Consider the following 18176-nt stretch of genomic DNA (forward strand, 5'->3'; position numbering starts at 1 on the left):
AGACTTAGTTCAACATATCATCCTCAGACTGATGGACAATCAGAGAGAACTATCCAGTCCTTAGAGGATTTTCTTAGGACTTGTGTGTTAGATCATTTGTGCAGTTGGGATGAAATTCTACCACTGGTAGAGTTCACTTACAACAATAGTTACCAAGCAAGCAGATGAATGGCTCCATTTGAGGCATTGTACGGAAGAAAGTGCAGGACACCTCTGTGTGTTAATTGGACCAAAATTAATACAACAAACCAATGAGAAAGTAAAAATGATTCAGGAAAGATTGAAAACATCTCTCAGCAGACAAAAATCTTATGCAGATCAAAGAAGAAGATCTTTAGAATTCTTTGCGGGTGAGCATGTCTTTTTTAGAGTTACACCGTTCACTGGTGTAGGAAGAGCACTCAAATCCAAGAAATTGACTCCTAAGTTCATAGAACCTTATCAAATTCTCAGGAGAATAGGTCCTGTGACTTACGAAATTGCTTTGCCTCCTCCTTTAGCTAACATTCACAATATTTTCCATGTATCCCAACTAAGAAAGTATGTGTCTGATCCTAGCCACATTCTAGAGTCTGATTCCATCCAGGTCAAAGAAAATTTGTCGTTTGAAGTGAAGCCAATCAAAATTTTAGATTCACAAGTGAAACAACTTCGTGGAAGAAGTATTCCCATGGTGAGAGTATTGTGGGATCTCATCTTTGGAGATTCCACTTGGGAAATTGAAGAGGTGATACGAGCATCATACCCTAATCTCTTTCTTCTTCTTTCTTCCAAATCACTTTCTCTCTCTACCAACTTCTCTCCTCTCCCTTCTCTCTTAATTTCTCACTTCATACCTCATCTATTTTAGAATCTGATAATACCACATTGTAGCAGAGGAGTTAAGGAACATTTCTACCCGATCATATTTTCAAACCGAGTAAGTTCATTTTTGCTATAAAGTTCCTTTGTTCTCTATTTTTCCTTAGGATTTAGTCATCAATCTTGGTGGGGTCAGTTGAGAAGTTTAATCCTCTCAACTTACTCTACTATATATTGAATTTTTGTTCAATTTGGATAACTTGCATTAGGCCCGTAAATCTTGAAGCTTATCCAGACTGTGGGGAATAAAATTCTAAAATTTGCTTGGAAAGCAAGCAATTGATGTAAGGGAAGCTAAATTTAATTTTTAATAGCACCCTAGGATAGAAGATCTGAATGCGGAAGGTGATGGAGGAGGGCCAAGCACACCTCACCATGGAAGCCAAGACCCAAGACTAGACCGTGATGAGCGTCTAGACTCAAGAAGGGAGCGTCTAGGACATGATGAAGAGAGGCTACACATGGAGCGTCTAGGAGGAGGCCTAGACCGTCTAGGACCTATTACAAGGTCAATGGCTAAGCACATTCACGCCCAAATGGATCTAGCCACGGATGGAAGAGAGAAGACCTTGTATATGTTACATGGAGGCCCATTAGGGGTCGCTTAGTAATTAGTGTAGTGTTAGAAAGCACAAACTTGTCTTATATGTGATTTACCCTAGATTTTGTGCACATTCTAGAACTTTAGCTCACATGAACGGCCATGTGGTCCATGTGCCATGTGCCTTCTCATTTCCATTTCATTTTTCTCACATTTCATGTGTAATTAGCTTAGGATTTACGGCCTCCTTAGCCTATAAAAGGAGATGCCTAGCTCTTGTATTTTCAAGATTAATGAGAGTAAAGTTATGCTGCCAACATTGTGCCATACTTTGCTTTTCCCTAGTTTCTAGGATCTAATCTTCATCTTCATCACCTACCATAGGGCTGGCCGAACCTCCCTCTTTCCATACACATCATGCACCTTCAAGATCACCATAGCTCCTAGGAGGATCTTGCACATTACAATCCATAGCTTCCGCACCCATTTTCACATGATTCCGAGAAGAGCTCCATGAATTTGCCATCATTTGGTATCATGAGCATAGGTTCTTCAAAGATGAGTAGTTCTTGGTCTTTTTCATTTTGAGTTCTTCTTTATTTCATGTTGTTCATCTTGTTTTCATACTTGTCTTGCTGTTTTTAATTTTTACTTTGTTTTGGTGTGCTATTGGAAAATCCAATCGGTGCACTTTGCTTAATTGATCTTGAGCAATCCTTGTACAATTTTTGGTAGGATTCCATACACCTTTGAGTGACTGTTTTTATTTTAGGTATTTGAGTCTTTATTGCAAGTTTATTTGTTTTATTTTATGCTCTTTGAGTCTTTTAATTTCTGAATCCATATGTGTTTTGTCTAGTCATGTTTTTCCAAAATGTCATCAAATCATAAGTAGTACTTTGTTTGGCTTAATTGTTTCTTGATTTTGGTCTAAATACTTGTTTTGAATCTGCTGTGTTTTGATCTTTTGGTACCTTTTATTTTTTTAGTTTGAGTTCATATTTGTGTTTAGATCTACACAAATTCCTTTTCATTAATTCCATTGTGTTTATCTTTTGGTCTCTTGCTGTTTTTTTTCCAGTTTTTACAGAATCCCCTGTTTTACATACTCTGTGCTGGCTGTTTTGTTTCAGAAAATTATTTCCCTACATAGGAAATTTTTTATTCTCTGGATTATGCAAGATTGGGGTGTTACAGAAAAGACAAAAAAAGAATCATCTCAAAAGAGTCAATAGAAAAAAAAATGATAAATATTTTAAAAACAGTGTGCAAATCTGGGCGCTATAGTTGGCGTAACTGAACACTGAATTTGAAAAATTTATTAAAAAAAAATGGTTCATGCGTTTGGAGTGAAACCAACGCCAGATTTTAGTTAAGATCTTGAATATTTGGCATATAAATTTTCAGAATCAAATCTTAAGGGGGCAGCTCAGCATAAATCGGGGAAAATCACATTCTCTAGCCCACAACAATTTTTCAGTGGTGCTGTTTTTTTGATTTTGAAATCTATTCTAGTGCTATTCTTAGGATTCATTTTGTGTGTCTACCTTTATTTGAGTACCTTTATTTGCTTGTCTAATATTCTTGGAACTCTTTCTAGTTGTCACAATCTAACTCCATTTGTGTGGTACTGTTTTTCCAATTAAATTGTTTCTTGCTTTCATTCTTTGACCTCTAAATTTGGTGTTGGAATTAATTCTCAATTGGTGCTTATTTGAGTGGAAATTTGACTTGAGTAAGGTCTAGTCTTCTTGATAGGTGCTGGAATTGGAGAATTAAGTCCTTAATTCTAAGGGGAACAAGAGCAAAGGCAGAAACAAATACTTCTCAAAATACCACAAACACTTGGAGGGTCCAACAAGAAAAGACAACCAAGGAAGTGCCAATAGCAAAAAAAGGATCAACAAAGGGAGTTTTCTTAATTTTCTTTGCAACTTAACTTGTGTTAATTACTTCTTTAATTACGTGATTAGACGGTGAGTGTGTCTTCAAGGGCTCCAAGTGTCCAAGAAGCCTCACCTAGGGCCGACTAGTACAGAGTTTACTAATTAGCAAATTGTTAATTGTTTTAACTACATTTCCTTGCTTAATTAGCTACGCTTTTCATGTGTGTTACCTTGTTTAAGCTTTGTTAATTAGTCTTGCCTGGTTAATTAGTTAACTTGCATTAAAATATGATTTCTCAACTTAATTGTGTTCTAAGTGGTTTACTAAGAGAAAGCTTTGTGTGAAGACATTGAGGGATAGTTTTTGGCTAAGGCAAAGGCTTGGTATTGAAGTAGTCCTCTGTGACTCACCTCCCTTACTTGGAAAACTACCTTCTTTGGCTTTCCTAAATTTTCTCAAGGTAAAATACTCGTATACACAAAACTTTAGCCATGTCTTCTTCTCCTCACTCTCCAAAGTCTATTGAAAGTGAAGTAAAATCTATAAAAACTCTTTTGAAAGAAGTTTCACAAGTTGTGCAAATGATTTCTTTTAGACAATTGGAGAATGAGACTAAAATTAATGAGTTGGCTAAAGCCCAAGAAGAGAAATCACAAAAATCAAAGAAATCTCATACTCATGCATCTAAGAGTAATGAGTCTCTAGGGGAGGGGAGCCTTATAATCAATGACTATTACCAACCACCCCCTAGAAGAAATAGGCAAAGGGAACAAGAGGGGCCAAGGGAGGTTAGAGTAGACCTACCTCACTTCCATGGTAAAGAAAATGTAGAAATCTACCTAGATTGGGAGATGAAAGTAGAGCAACTCTTTGCTTGCCATAGGGTGAGTGAAGAACGTAAGGTACCCCTAGCCGCCCTTAGTTTCCAAGGGAACGCCATGTATTGGTGGACCTCTCTCGAAAGAGAAAGACGTCTTCATAGGGAACCTCCCATAGCATATTGGAATGACCTTAGGGGAGCCCTAAGACGTCGCCACATACCTTCCTACTACCACAGGGAGTTGATGGACAAGCTCCAAAGACTCCAACAAAAGAACATGAGCGTGGAAGAGTATAGGCAGAAAATGGAGCTCTACATGATGAGAGCATCCGTTAGGGAAGAGGAGGACACCACCATAGCTAGGTTCCTTAGTGGCCTATCACTTGAGATAAGAGATAGGGTAGAACTCCTACCTTACCAAGACTTGAATGACTTGGTTCAACTTTGCATTAAAGTTTAACAACAAATCTTGTGCAAAACTTCAAGTCAAAGGGTGAGTTCCTACTCTAGCTTTTATCCCAAGAAAGAGTTTAGAAGGGAGGGTAGTACATCAAAAGAAAAACAAAAAGAACCTACCAAACCCTTAACCAAAGAAACCTCCACCCCACCCATCCGAGATAGAGATGTTAAGTGTTTCAAGTGCTATGGTAGAGGGCATGTGCAAGCACAATGCCCCAACCAAAGGACTTTGTTTCTCAAGGGTGTAGATGAATACACTAGTGGCGAGGATGAGCCTAGTGAGAGAGAGGAGGGGGGAGAGGATGAGAGGGTAGCTCCACTAGAGGGAGAATTGCTTATGATTAGGAGAACCCTCAACAATCACCCTAGCAAATCCATCGAAACACAAAAAGAGAACATATTCCATACAAGATGCAATGTTTTAGAAAACATATGTTCCCTCATTGTGGATAGTGGATCTAGTTGTAATTGTTGTAGTGCTAGAATGGTGGAAAAGCTTAATCTACAAGTAGTTCCTCACCCAAAACCTTACAAACTTCAATGGCTTAATGAAAATGGGGAACTAAGTGTAGACAAGCAAGTGGAAATCAAGTTTTCCATAGGGAACTACAAGGACAAAGTTTTATGTGATGTAGTGCCTATGGAAGCTTGCCACATCTTATTAGGGAGACCATGGCAATTTGACAAGAAAACCTTGCATGATGGTCTCACTAACGAGATTTCCTTCACCCACAAGCTTAAGAAATTTGTACTTAGTCCTTTACCACATTCTCAAGTGGTGAAAGACCAAATACAAATGAAACATAAGAGGGATGAGGAAAATAAAAAAAAAAGCGCTAGAAAAAGAGAAAATCCTTAGGGATAGGAAGGCGTGGGAGAAGAGTGTTCCTTCTCACAAGGTTGCTCAACAAGAAAAGCCTTTTGAAAACGTTTTGGAAAATTTGCTTCTTGTTGAACAACCAAGCCTTGTCTTTTGTAAAGGAACACTTACATGCACTGCCACAAGTAGTGAACTTATGAATCTACCTCCTCCAATAGAAAAACTTTTAAGTGAATTTGAAGATATATTCTCTAATGAGGGGCCCATTGGACTCCCTCCCATCAGAGGTATAGAACATCAAATTGACTTCATTTCGGGGGCAAGCCTACCAAATAGGCCCGCTTATAGAACAAACCCCGAGGAAACCAAGGAGATAGAATCACAAGTTCAAGACTTGTTGGAGAAGGGTTGGGTTCAAAAGAGCCTAAGCCCTTGTGTTGTACCTGTCTTGTTGGTGCCCAAAAAGGATGGAAAATGGCGCATGTGTTGTGATTGTCGAGCAATCAACAACATCACCATCAAGTATAGGCATCCAATCCCAAGGCTTGATGATATGCTTGATGAATTACATGGGTCAACCATATTCTCCAAAATTGACCTTAAAAGTGGATATCACCAAATTCGAATCAAAGAGGGTGATGAGTGGAAAACCGCTTTTAAGACCAAATTTGGATTATATGACTGGTTGGTGATGCCCTTTGGGCTCACTAATGCCCCAAGTACATTCATGAGGCTCATGAATCACACCTTGAGAGATTGCATAGGTAAATATGTAATAGTTTATTTTGATGATATCCTAGTGTATAGTAAAACCCTAGAAGACCATCTAAGTCACCTTAGGGAAGTTCTTCTAGTGCTTAGGAAAAATAGTCTTTTCGCCAATAGGGATAAGTGTACCTTTTGTGTAGATAGTGTAGTTTTCTTAGGTTTCATAGTCAACAAAAGGGGGGTGCATGTAGACCCCGAGAAAATCAAAGCCATCCGAGAGTGGCCCACTCCACAAAATGTAAGTGATGTAAGGAGTTTTCATGGGTTAGCTAGCTTCTATAGAAGGTTTGTGCCTAATTTTTCAAGCCTAGCTTCTCCTTTGAATGAACTTGTTAAAAAAGATGTTGCATTTTGTTGGAATGAAAAGCATGAGCAAGCCTTCCAAAGGCTAAAAGTTCAACTCACCAATGCACCAATTCTATCTCATCCAAATTTTTCCAAAACTTTTGAGATAGAATGTGATGCATCGGGGGTAGGCATAGGTGCGGTATTGTTGCAAGGTGGACACCCCATTGCATATTTTAGTGAAAAACTCCATGGTGCCACCCTCAACTATCCCACCTATGACAAAGAGCTCTATGCTCTTGTGCGAGCCCTAAAGACTTGGGAACACTACCTTGTGTCCAAAGAATTTGTCATCCATAGTGATCACGAGTCTTTAAAATATTTAAAGGGCCAACACAAGCTCAACAAGAGACATGCTAAATGGATGGAATTTCTTGAACAATTTCCTTATGTAATCAAATACAAGAAAGGAAGCACCAATATAGTGGCCGATGCTCTTTCGAGGCGGCATACACTCTTTTCAAAATTGGGTGCCCAAATTCTTGGATTTGATCACCTAAGAGAACTTTACCAAGAAGATCAAGAACTTTCATCTATCTATGCCCAATGTCAACATAGAGCGCAAGGAGGTTACTATGTGTTCGAGGGATATCTTTTTAAAGAGGGAAAACTTTGCATTCCCCAAGGCACACATAGGAAACTCCTTGTCAAGGAATCACATGAGGGGGGACTCATGGACCATTTTGGAGTTGATAAGACTCTAGACCTTTTAAAAGCAAAATTTTGTTGGCCACACATGAGGAAAGATGTCCAAAGACATTGTTCTAGATGCATATCATGTTTAAAAGAAAATTCTAGAACAATGCCTCATGGAATCTACACCCCTTTGCCGATTGCAAACGCTCCTTGGGAAGATATTAGCATGGATTTCATTTTAGGACTTCATAGGACTGCAAGAGGCCATGACTCTATCTTTGTGGTAGTGGACCGTTTTAGCAAAATGTCCCATTTTATTCCTTGCCACAAGGTAGATGATGCTCAAAATATTTCTAGACTCTTCTTTAGAGAAGTGGTGAGACTTCATGGTCTCCTTAGAAGTATAGTATCCGATAGAGATCCCAAGTTTATAAGCCACTTTTGGAAAACTCTTTGGGGCAAACTTGGAACAAGACTACAATTTTCAACTTCTTGTCATCCTCAAACGGATGGCCAAACCGAAGTAGTCAATAGATCTCTTGGGACTATGCTTAGGGCTATCATGAAGGGCAACCATAAATCTTGGGATGAGTATCTTCCCCACATTGAGTTTGCTTACAATCGAGTAGTTCACAAGACTACTAATGCTTCTCCTTTTGAAGTAGTATATGGTTTTAATCCTCTCACACCCATGGATTTGTTGCCTCTTCCTAATCCACAAGAATTTGTGCATAAGGAAGGAGTAATCAAAGCCGACTTTGTGAAGAAAATGCATGAGAAGATTAAACTCCAAAAACAACAACAAAATGAGAAGTACACAAAATACAACAATAAAGGGAAGAAAGAAATAATTTTTGAGGAAGGAGACTTAGTTTGGCTTCACCTTCGCAAAGATAGATTTCCAACTCAAAGGAAGTCCAAACTAAGTCCCCGAGGTGATGGACCCTTTCAAGTCCTCAAGCGAGTCAATAACAATGCATATAAATTGGACCTACCTCTTGAATATGGAGTACATGACACTTTTAATGTAATTGATCTTTCTCCATTTGTAGGTACCAATGACGACGAGGACGAGCTGGATTTGAGGACAAATCCTTTCCAAGGGGGAGGGGATGATGGAGGAGGGCCAAGCACACCTCACCATGGAAGCCAAGACCCAAGACTAGACCGTGATGAGCGTCTAGACTCAAGAAGGGAGCGTCTAGGACATGATGAAGGGAGGCTACACATGGAGCGTCTAGGAGGAGGCCTAGACCGTCTAGGACCTATTACAAGGTCAATGGCTAAGCACATTCACGCCCAAATGGATCTAGCCACGGATGGAAGAGAGAAGACCTTGTATATGTTACATGGAGGCCCATTAGGGGTGGCTTAGTAATTAGTGTAGTGTTAGAAAGCACAAACTTGTCTTATATGTGATTTACCCTAGATTTTGTGCACATTCTAGAACTTTAGCACACATGACCGGCCATGTGGTCCATGTGCCATGTGCCTTCTCATTTCCATTTCATTTTTCTCACATTTCATGTGTAATTAGCTTAGGATTTACGGCCTCCTTAGCCTATAAAAGGAGATGCCTAGCTCTTGTATTTTCAAGATTAATGAGAGTAAAGTTATGCTGCCAACATTGTGCCATACTTTGCTTTTCCCTAGTTTCTAGGATCTAATCTTCATCTTCATCACCTACCATCGGGCTGGCCGAACCTCCCTCTTTCCATACACATCATGCACCTTCAAGATCACCATAGCTCCTAGGAGGATCTTGCACATTACAATCCATAGCTTCCGCACCCATTTTCACATGATTCCGAGAAGAGCTCTATGAATTTGCCATCAGAAGGGACGTGGTTCCAATATTCAATTTCTCTTGCAGGGATGTTGTGTGTTTATATGTTGGGTTGTTTGTTTATATATTATTTAAATTTGTAAAAATATTATATTTTGATGGTTTAATATTTAAGTGTTTTTTTATGTTAATTACGCTTTTGAATATTGTGGATCACTTTTTGAATGATATTGTATGACAAGATGGTATGAAATTGAATTCATACATTTGGGATAATGTATGAACTGATGTTTGTTGTGTATTAAGTATTGATGCCTATGTGGTAACAGAGATCTCCGAGCTTCACTGATGATTTAAGTCACATAGACTAAGATATCAGGTGGTGAGAAGCTGATGGGGGAGTTCATGCACACCGTGACATATGAGATGCACGACTTGGGTTGTATTGAACTTACCTTGATCCTTTCTGTTGGATTCGCTGGTAATCTTTGGATCAGGTGTTAGTCTCTGGTAGAACTTACTTAATATGGGTCTTCCGGAAGATGTTGTTTGTTGAATATTCTGAATGTGTAGATCTATGTGAGATCTATGTGATTGTTTTATTGTTGAGATTTGAAGAAGATTGAATAATTTGAGAAATTGATCATGTAACTTGGTTTTCTCTTTTGATTTAATTGTGTATATTATAAAATTCTATTTTCACTAGCTTACCCTTGTTTTTCTTGTTGTGTTTGAATTGCGATGACTGTACTACGTACATGAGCAGATGATCTTACAGGTGTTTGAGGATCTGAAGAGCTTTAGGGTGTTGATTTTGAAACTTATATTGTAAATATTTGTATTTCTATATGTCCTAATCATGTATTATGAATGTTCTGAAAAAATTTATGCTTGTATAGAAATATGTACAACCTGCATTGTAATAGTTAGAGGTTATTTTTCGGGGTGTTACAAACTTTGTAATATGTGTGTGTGGAAGAAGAATTTAATTAAGTATTGAATAATAAAAATACATTGTTGTGTTCTTTTAACTTTTTTCTTTAAACATTGAATCTGTAACCCCTGTGTTAATATAAAATAAATAAAATCAAGATGAACTTTTAGAACTTAACTATAGATACAATTTATTTTATGCATATTAATTTATACGTTTAGTTGAGACCGTCAATTCGACTTTTAATAAATTGTTTAAAATTAATATTGTCATGTTGTTTGTAGAATGTTTTAATTAATTCAAAATTTTGAAAATTTTAAATTTTAAATTGTTGTTGCTTATGTGGTTTTGTAAAATTGTTATTTTTGTTTTTTATACATAACTCACCCTTCAAATTGGTTTGTTTTAAGATTATATGTTTGATTAAGTTATATGATTTCAAATGATAAAAAATGTTTAGGTAGATTAATTGGAGATAAGTATTAAAATGAAATATGTTATTTTTATTGAATGGTGTATTTTACACTACAAGAAAATCACTAAATAAAAATTAGTTTTAAAACAAAAATAAATAGTTGTTATAATGACTAAATTAGAAATTATTTTAGAGACTAAAAAAGTATTGATTTCTAAATTAGTTAATATTATTGATAAATAGTTTCTAAATTCGTATCTAATTAACTATCAATGTTTTAACTACCGATTATTTAGATTCTAAATTTGGTAGCAAAAACACTTTGGTAGCTAATTAGATACCAATTTGGAAACCATATAATAATAATATAAACTAATTTAGAAACCAAAAATTTATTTAGTCTCTAAAATGGTTTCTAATTTAGTCACTATATCAACTAATTTTTTTTTTTAAATTAGTTTTTATTACATGATTTTCTTGTAGTGTAAATAAACAACTAATTATTTTTTGTTTTTAAAAAATTTAATGATTTTTTTGTAATATTATATTAGTTTATTAAAGTCATATAGGATGATATGTAATATATTATTAAGCAAAATAAATTGCTAATTATAAAAAAAATATTATCGTTTCATTTATAATTTAAATCATCTAAATTAAGATATCAGATAAAGAAATTTTGAAGGAAGGTTGTTATTATATTTTATCCTCACATATGAAATTGAAGTCCTTATATGTATCAAAAGTTCTTAAAATGAGTTAGGTGTTAGTTTCTGTGAAAAATATTTAATACAAATTTTTAAGAATACTTATGTTATATTTCATCTTGTATCCATTAGAATAAAAATTTTTAAATCAATAAAATTTTGAAATGGATCATAGACTATGTTAGATTGATTAATATATTTGAATTTGACTAATTTTTCTTCTTATGTTTGCTTCTTGTATGTCAAAACCTTTGTCGGGAGCGTATGATTGGACTTTGTATGCATATATGAAATAGTAAAAAATTTGTTGTATGTATATTTATAATTGAGGTAATATGAAATGTTGAGGTGTTTAATTTATTGTTATATTTAATTTACGTGGAAAAAATTTTAAATCGTATTTTTTTTACTTAACGAGGGATTCCTCCAACCAGAACATACTAAAAGCAAATTTAATCAATTACTTTTACATTAATCATTTACTTTATTATAGTTTATCAAAACAGATTAAACGACCTAATTAAAACGGGGAGGATGTCAACTTTTACCATTAAAAATAAAACAAAAGTCAAAGATACTTAAATTAGTTAAAATTTTAATTGTATAATATAAAATAATTGTCAATTTTTTTTTATTACTTACTTGTTTTCTTAAGTGTTTTGTTTTAGATTTTTTTTAGATATATCAAGAAATGTAATAATTTTTATAGATTTTTTTTTCTCTTCAGTTCTATATCATAATATATATATATATATATATATATATATATATATATATAAACTAATTAAATATTAAGTGAAAAAAGAAGTATAAAAGACAAAAAAAAGTAATTAATTTTATCTTAAATTCTAAAAATAAAAATTAAATAGGAACAGAAGTATTTCAAGAGTGCTACACTTAAAAATGAACGCAGGAGGGAGTACAATTTTGTCACAAGTTTTATAATTCTAAATTTAAAGTGTTTGCATAAAAAATAAAATCTCATCAATAAAAATCAATCATAATTTGAATAATGAATGTTGACTGAATTTAATTGTGTGGAGTAAATGTTCCTTTTAGTACTCAAACCCGACAAAGAAATACATAAGAAAATATAGAGAATGATGAGTAGCTAACCATATTGTTGGAATTTATAAGAATGGGTAAAATACAACACGGAAATATTTTTCATCTTGCAAGCAAATCTTTTTTTTGTTCTCAGTGCCAAAATAAATTTATCATATAATATAAGGGAAAAAATAGTTTATTGTGTGAAAATGGATAAATTCCCAAGTATCAAATTTACGTAAATTTCTTATATAATTATTTGATTATAAAGAAAATAGATAAATTCAAATTTTGAAAATAAGAAAAAATTCATAAATAAATTTTTTTGAATTACAATAAATGAAAATAATGTTAAAAATAAAAATGAATTCAAATAAATATATCTTGGAGATGTCAGAGATATCCAACATATTTGTGTTCGTGATGTCAAAAGAACAAATTAGTATTGTTCTCAGGTGTGTTATCTCGCACAAGCGACTTGATACGATTAAAGCTATGAAAGTTTTCCCAGTTAAGAAAAATAAGGTCATTCAAGCGATAAAATATTGTGATGATGTGTGATTTATATGATTAATTATACATAGAATGACGATATATGACTAAAGATAATATGTGTATGATGAACATGGTAAGGTGAGATCATTGGTGACATGAATACACACACATATCTGTACACGATGATATCTATATGGATATGTATGATATCATCGTGTGTAGTGAGATGTTAACATGTTAGCTTATTAAGTAATTTTTTTTTACTTTATCGATGAGATGGTAAGAAATTGAAGAAAGTTTGTGTATCAGGTTTGAACTAGTATGTGCACAAACTCCCCTAAACTGGACCAAATGTGGTTCTCTAGTGGGATATGCTTAATACTATAAGGCATTATGTGTTGGTTACATTGTATATTTGGATTTAAATAATGATTCACTAATGTAAATACAATCATTTACGATGTCCTTTTAATGACGAATTGAGAATAATCGTCTTTGAAAAGGAACAATGACAATTTTAAAATAAGGACACTTTTAACGATAATTCTTTATCAACCATTGTCAAACTATAAAAAATATAATAAAAATAAAAATAATTTCAAATAAATAAAAAGATGTTGAAGATGTCAAGACATACCATACATGTTTGTGTTCTTGATGAGCATAATTTTATTCACACTCAAGAGCTTTAATCATAAATTATTTAAATATTATAATAAATAAATTCATTGTTTTAATTAAGATTCATATAATTGAGTTTATTTGGACCTTAACTATTATTTTTTGTTAATTTTGTGCTTTTAGAGTAAATGGTTTTACCTTTGTGAATGAGTCAAATATGCAAAAGTCTAAGTTGCTTCCTTGAATCAAAATAGAAAAAAATATTTGAGAAGATTTTATGCAAAGTAGGAGAAATTTTCTTCACCTAAGTAGGAGTTGGATCTTCTTTACTATTTTCTCCACTATTTTCTCCATCAGTTTCTTCATTATCTTCTCCACCAAAAGTGGTGCCTCCAACATGGACTGTGGAGGAGGTTGCATGGAGCATGCCTATTTAAGGAGAGTCAGGGAAACTTATGACTATTTTACAACAAGTGTACTGTGTCAGAAGTAATAATTTGTCCTTAATGACAGATATCAAACTCACATGGAACCATTGAATTTTTAAGTAAAATATTCACTACATAGAAAACAATAATTAAGTTTAATGGATGTTTGTTGTATGTGATATTACAAGAATTGTTTTTTTTTATCAGCAACAAATAAATGGAATAAAAGGGACACTTCAGGGGTGTCCCAACCCATATACAAAGAAAGTCACCTAAGATACAATGCATAAAAACAATAGAAAAAACAATACAAAGTTTAGCTAGAAAAACATCAACTTGAAGCATCGCATGTATCCTAGAAAAACAGAGATACCTACACCTGGATAAAAAACAGCATGTGCTGTCACAGTAAGCCCAATCTGCAGCTTTTAAGAATACCTATGTTGCAGAAGCCACCGAAAACAAAACTTCTCCTACCCTATTGAATATTATCTACTCACTTCCCCCTTTCACCGACTCCAAAAAGCATATCAGGGTGGCATCTCATAGTCCACTGCCCCTACCCCTTTACAACCTACCCCCTTACATTCAAAAGACAAAAACATCAGCAACTCTAATTCCCCTCCGTTTAGGCACCATCATGACTTCAAAAGTTCCTCCCTCACATCTTTCGCCCTGCTTAACTCATCTGCTATGGTTTAGAAGCAACCCCTTGTGCCCTGAATCAGACTCAAAAAATACTAGATTTGTCACACTTTTGTATTGGAAACATCTTGCTAGGTTCTGCCATGGAGATATGATTGCCATCACATGGTCTCTGGCTCCCCTACAAAGAAAATAGAATTAGCATTTTATACATTGGACAGGGTTTAGATGCCACTCCGCAAGAGAGTAATTAAAAGACCGCATCCTATGTTTCATCCATGACCAGGCTCTAACTTGTGCTAGATGAAAAATTTCATCATCATCCACTACACCATTTTTGAAGATTATAGTGTTCCGCTGCTCCCAAAGACATCTCACCACCGCTACCCATATGCCTTTCCACACCATATTCTGCTTGTAATTGAAAGCTTGAAAGCTGAACTGCTCCAAATGACATGTCAGCTCCCTATGTTGAGCAAAGACAATTCCCATCCATCTAAAGCATCTATTCCACACACGTTGAGCTACCGAACACTCCACAAATAGATGTTGTACTGTTTCGTTGCCACCCCCACACAATACACATAATTGGTTGTTTATCATCACCCCTCTCCTCATTAAGTTTGTCTTTGTTGGAAGTTTGTCTAGAAGGGCCCTCCACGCGGTTACCAGCACATTAGGATACGCTTTAACCTGCCAGAGCAAGTTAAAGATTGCATTTGGGCCACCTGTAGAAGATTTAGTAAGTCGTTCATATGCCGTCTTCACCGAAAAAACTCCAGATGTGTCCCCTTCCCACTTCTGGGAATCCATCTCTTCCCTGATGAGTTTGGTTCTGCTTATCACTCTTAGCAGCTCATCTACTAGTTCAGACTCCCACTGAAACCTATACCTTCTCCAACCCAGCGTCCATGTCCACTCATTGTCCTCCCATATTCCCATCTCAGACACCTTTGATTCCTGATTCAGCGATATAGAAAACAGTCTCGGAAAGGAATCCCGTAAAGTCCTGCTGCCAGTCCATGCGTCCTTCCAGAAACGTACCCTATCCCCATTCCCCAATTTCCAGCTAGTGGCACTATGAAACCAACTTACTTCTTCTTCCTCACCACAGCTCTTGCACAGGTCTTTCCACCACCAAGAGGAATTCTTCTAGTTGTTACGGCTTTGATTTGAATCCATACCATACTTAGACAACAAAATATCTTTCCACACGCCTTTTTCTTCACTCATAAGTCTCCATTTCCATTTTGCTAAAAATGCTGCGTTGAATTTCCTGATGTCTTTGATTCCCAGCCCTCCTTCCTCCAGTGGTCTACAAATTTTGTCCCAACTCACCCACGGTATTGGCCTATTCTCCCTTCCCCATCCCCAGAGAAATCTTCTTTGGATTCGTATAATACTCTCACAAACCATTTCTGGTGCCTTGAAAAAAGATAGATAGTACAACGGTAATGACGTAAAGACCGATTTAATTAAGCAAATTCTGCCAGCCATAGATAGAAACCTCCCTTTCCAAGCACTAAGTTTTGTGTTTAACTTTTCTATTATCATCTCCCAGTACTTCTTCCTCCTTGGATTTCCTCCTATCTCCAACCCCAGGTATTTAAAGGGTATCTTCATAAGAGTGCAATGTAGGCTCTTTGCATAGACTTCAAGAGTCTGCTCTCCGACATTAATTCCAGTCAACTTTGACTTGTGAAAATTTACTTTCAATCCCGACGCTAGTTCAAAGCATCTGAGAATTGCTTTTATGGTAATGACATTGAAATATAGGTCTTCGCAAAAGAAAATTGTGTCATCCGCGAATTGTAGCATACATGTCTCGACCTTCTCTCTGCCAACCTTTATTCCTGTAAGCAAATTGACTCTGAGCGCCTGCCTAACCAACCCAGATAACCCTTCAGCAGCCACAATAAACAAAAAGGGTGCTAGGGGATCTCCTTGCCTTAGACCTCTTGAAACTTTGAACTCCTCAGTAGGACTACCATTAACCAACACTGATACTGTTGCAGATTCCAAACAACCTCTCATCCACATAATCCATCTTCTATGGAAACCCAACTTTTGAAGCATGTCAAAAAGAAACGCCCAACTTACTGAATCAAACGCCTTCTCATAATCTATTTTGAAGCACAAGCCCCTCCTCCTACCCCTCCTCAATTCCTCAATGACCTCATTAGCTACTAATACACTATCGAGTAGCCCTCTATCTCTCAGGAAGGCAGCTTGGCATTCATCAACGACCAAAGGTAACACCTTCTTCATTCGACATGACAGAACTTTAGCAATGATTTTGTAAAGCATTCCCACAAGAGATATAGGTCTAAATTGCTCAAGGGATGTCGGATCCCTCACTTTGGGCACAAGTGCTATGAATGATGCATTACTTCCCTTGGGGAGGCGTCCGGAAGCTTGGAAAAGGTGCACTGCTGCAATAATATCTTGTTTAAGAACCTCCCAATTATGTTTAACAAAATTAAAGTTGTACCCGTCCGGGCCTGGGCTTTTGGATCCCTCACATGACCACACGGCTTTCTTAATCTCTTCTTCCGTAGCTATGGATATGATACTCACACTTTCTTCCACAGATAACTTTTTAAACTGTACATTGTCTAACCTGACCCCGAAGTCATGTTTGGCTGCAAATCTTTCTTCAAACAATCTTTTTGCTTCCCTCCTTACAACCTCGGGTTCTTCGCACCACTGATCCCCCACATGTACTCCTTTCACCTCATTCTTCATACGTCTCCATCTTAATGTGGCATGATAAAATTTGGTGTTGGCATCCCCATATTTGGACCAACTTGTCCTAGCTTTCTGCCTATACAAAGATTCAGTCTTCTTATTTAATACATTTAACTGTCCTATTAGATCCAGTCTCTTTACCCTTCCCTGATCATCAAATTCAGTGCCATCGTCTTGATTATCAAGGTTATCAATTTCAAACAATACCCTTTTTCTCTCTGTGATCAAGTGACCGAATACATCTCTATTCCACTCTTTGAGGTCGCACTTGAGGATTTTCAGCTTGTCTTTTAGCACTGTTATATGATCACCTTGAACCGTATATGAGTTCCACATAGCTTTAACTAAATCTTTGAATCCTGGGTCCATGAGCCAAGCATCCAACGATCTAAATGGTCTAGGTCCCCAATCTTTTGAGACACATTTCACCACTATTGCACAGTGGTCTGACACTTCTCTCGGCTGGATGTATTGCTTTCCCATAGGCCATTTTTGTAGCCATTCGTCCGACACCAATACTCTATCTAACCTGCTTTTTGATGTGCCATTAGCTTTGAACCATGTATACTTCTTTCCCACTAACGGTAGTTCCACTAGAAGATTACTTTCTATAAAACTATTGAATCCTTTGATCTCGCTCTTTTGGCTTCCCCTTTCCCCAACACCTTTCCTTTCACCTGCAGACCTGACCGCATTGAAGTCCCCACAGAAACACCAAGCCCAACCCGGGTTAGTGTTTTTCACGCTTGATAAATCCTCCCATAACTTCTTCTTGTCACTCATGTTGCATGACGCATATACATTGACCACCGCACATTTTAGTTTGGAATTCACATGTTGGCCAAAGATCGCAATAAATCCGCTTCCCTCCACATGCCTTTCATATACAAAGAACTGTTTATACCACATTACTAGTAGACTTCCCGCCCCTCCTACTCCATCGTTGTGTATCCAACCCACTTCATTATTTCCCCACAAAGCAAAGCAACGAGCATCCGAAAACAAAGTTGTTTTGGTTTCTTGTAGGCATGTCATTTCCACCCCCTCCTTCAATATCAAATTTTTCAAGTATTTAGCCTTGATTCCTCCTCCTACCCCTCTTATATTCAGATTTACAATGATCATATGTAACCCCCTGTGTTCCCCTCATGATGTTTCTTCATTGTCTCAAGATCTCTTGACTCCATTCTTTCAATTTCCTCTACGACATTAA

At 36.2% G+C, this 18176-nt stretch overlaps 2 protein-coding genes across 2 annotated transcripts; one reads left to right on the forward strand and one right to left on the reverse strand.

Annotated features, from left to right (window-relative positions):
- The first annotated feature begins 265 nt into the window (after nucleotides 1–265).
- Nucleotides 266–1001, forward strand: LOC137805542 (uncharacterized). The gene is made up of 2 exons (XM_068605486.1): nucleotides 266–673; nucleotides 969–1001. The coding sequence occupies exons 1-2, from the start codon at nucleotides 266–268 to the stop codon at nucleotides 999–1001; spliced, it is 441 nt and encodes a 146-aa protein (XP_068461587.1).
- A 13253-nt stretch (nucleotides 1002–14254) lies between these two features.
- Nucleotides 14255–15157, reverse strand: LOC137805543 (uncharacterized). Its single transcript, XM_068605488.1, has 2 exons — nucleotides 14499–15157; nucleotides 14255–14396 (listed from the first exon to the last, which is right to left on the reverse strand). The coding sequence occupies exons 1-2, from the start codon at nucleotides 15155–15157 to the stop codon at nucleotides 14255–14257; spliced, it is 801 nt and encodes a 266-aa protein (XP_068461589.1).
- Between the last annotated feature and the right edge of the window lie 3019 nt (nucleotides 15158–18176).

Source organism: Phaseolus vulgaris, chromosome 3 (genome assembly GCF_000499845.2).
Source record: "Phaseolus vulgaris cultivar G19833 chromosome 3, P. vulgaris v2.0, whole genome shotgun sequence".
In the NCBI taxonomy this organism is placed as follows: Eukaryota; Viridiplantae; Streptophyta; class Magnoliopsida; order Fabales; family Fabaceae; genus Phaseolus; species Phaseolus vulgaris.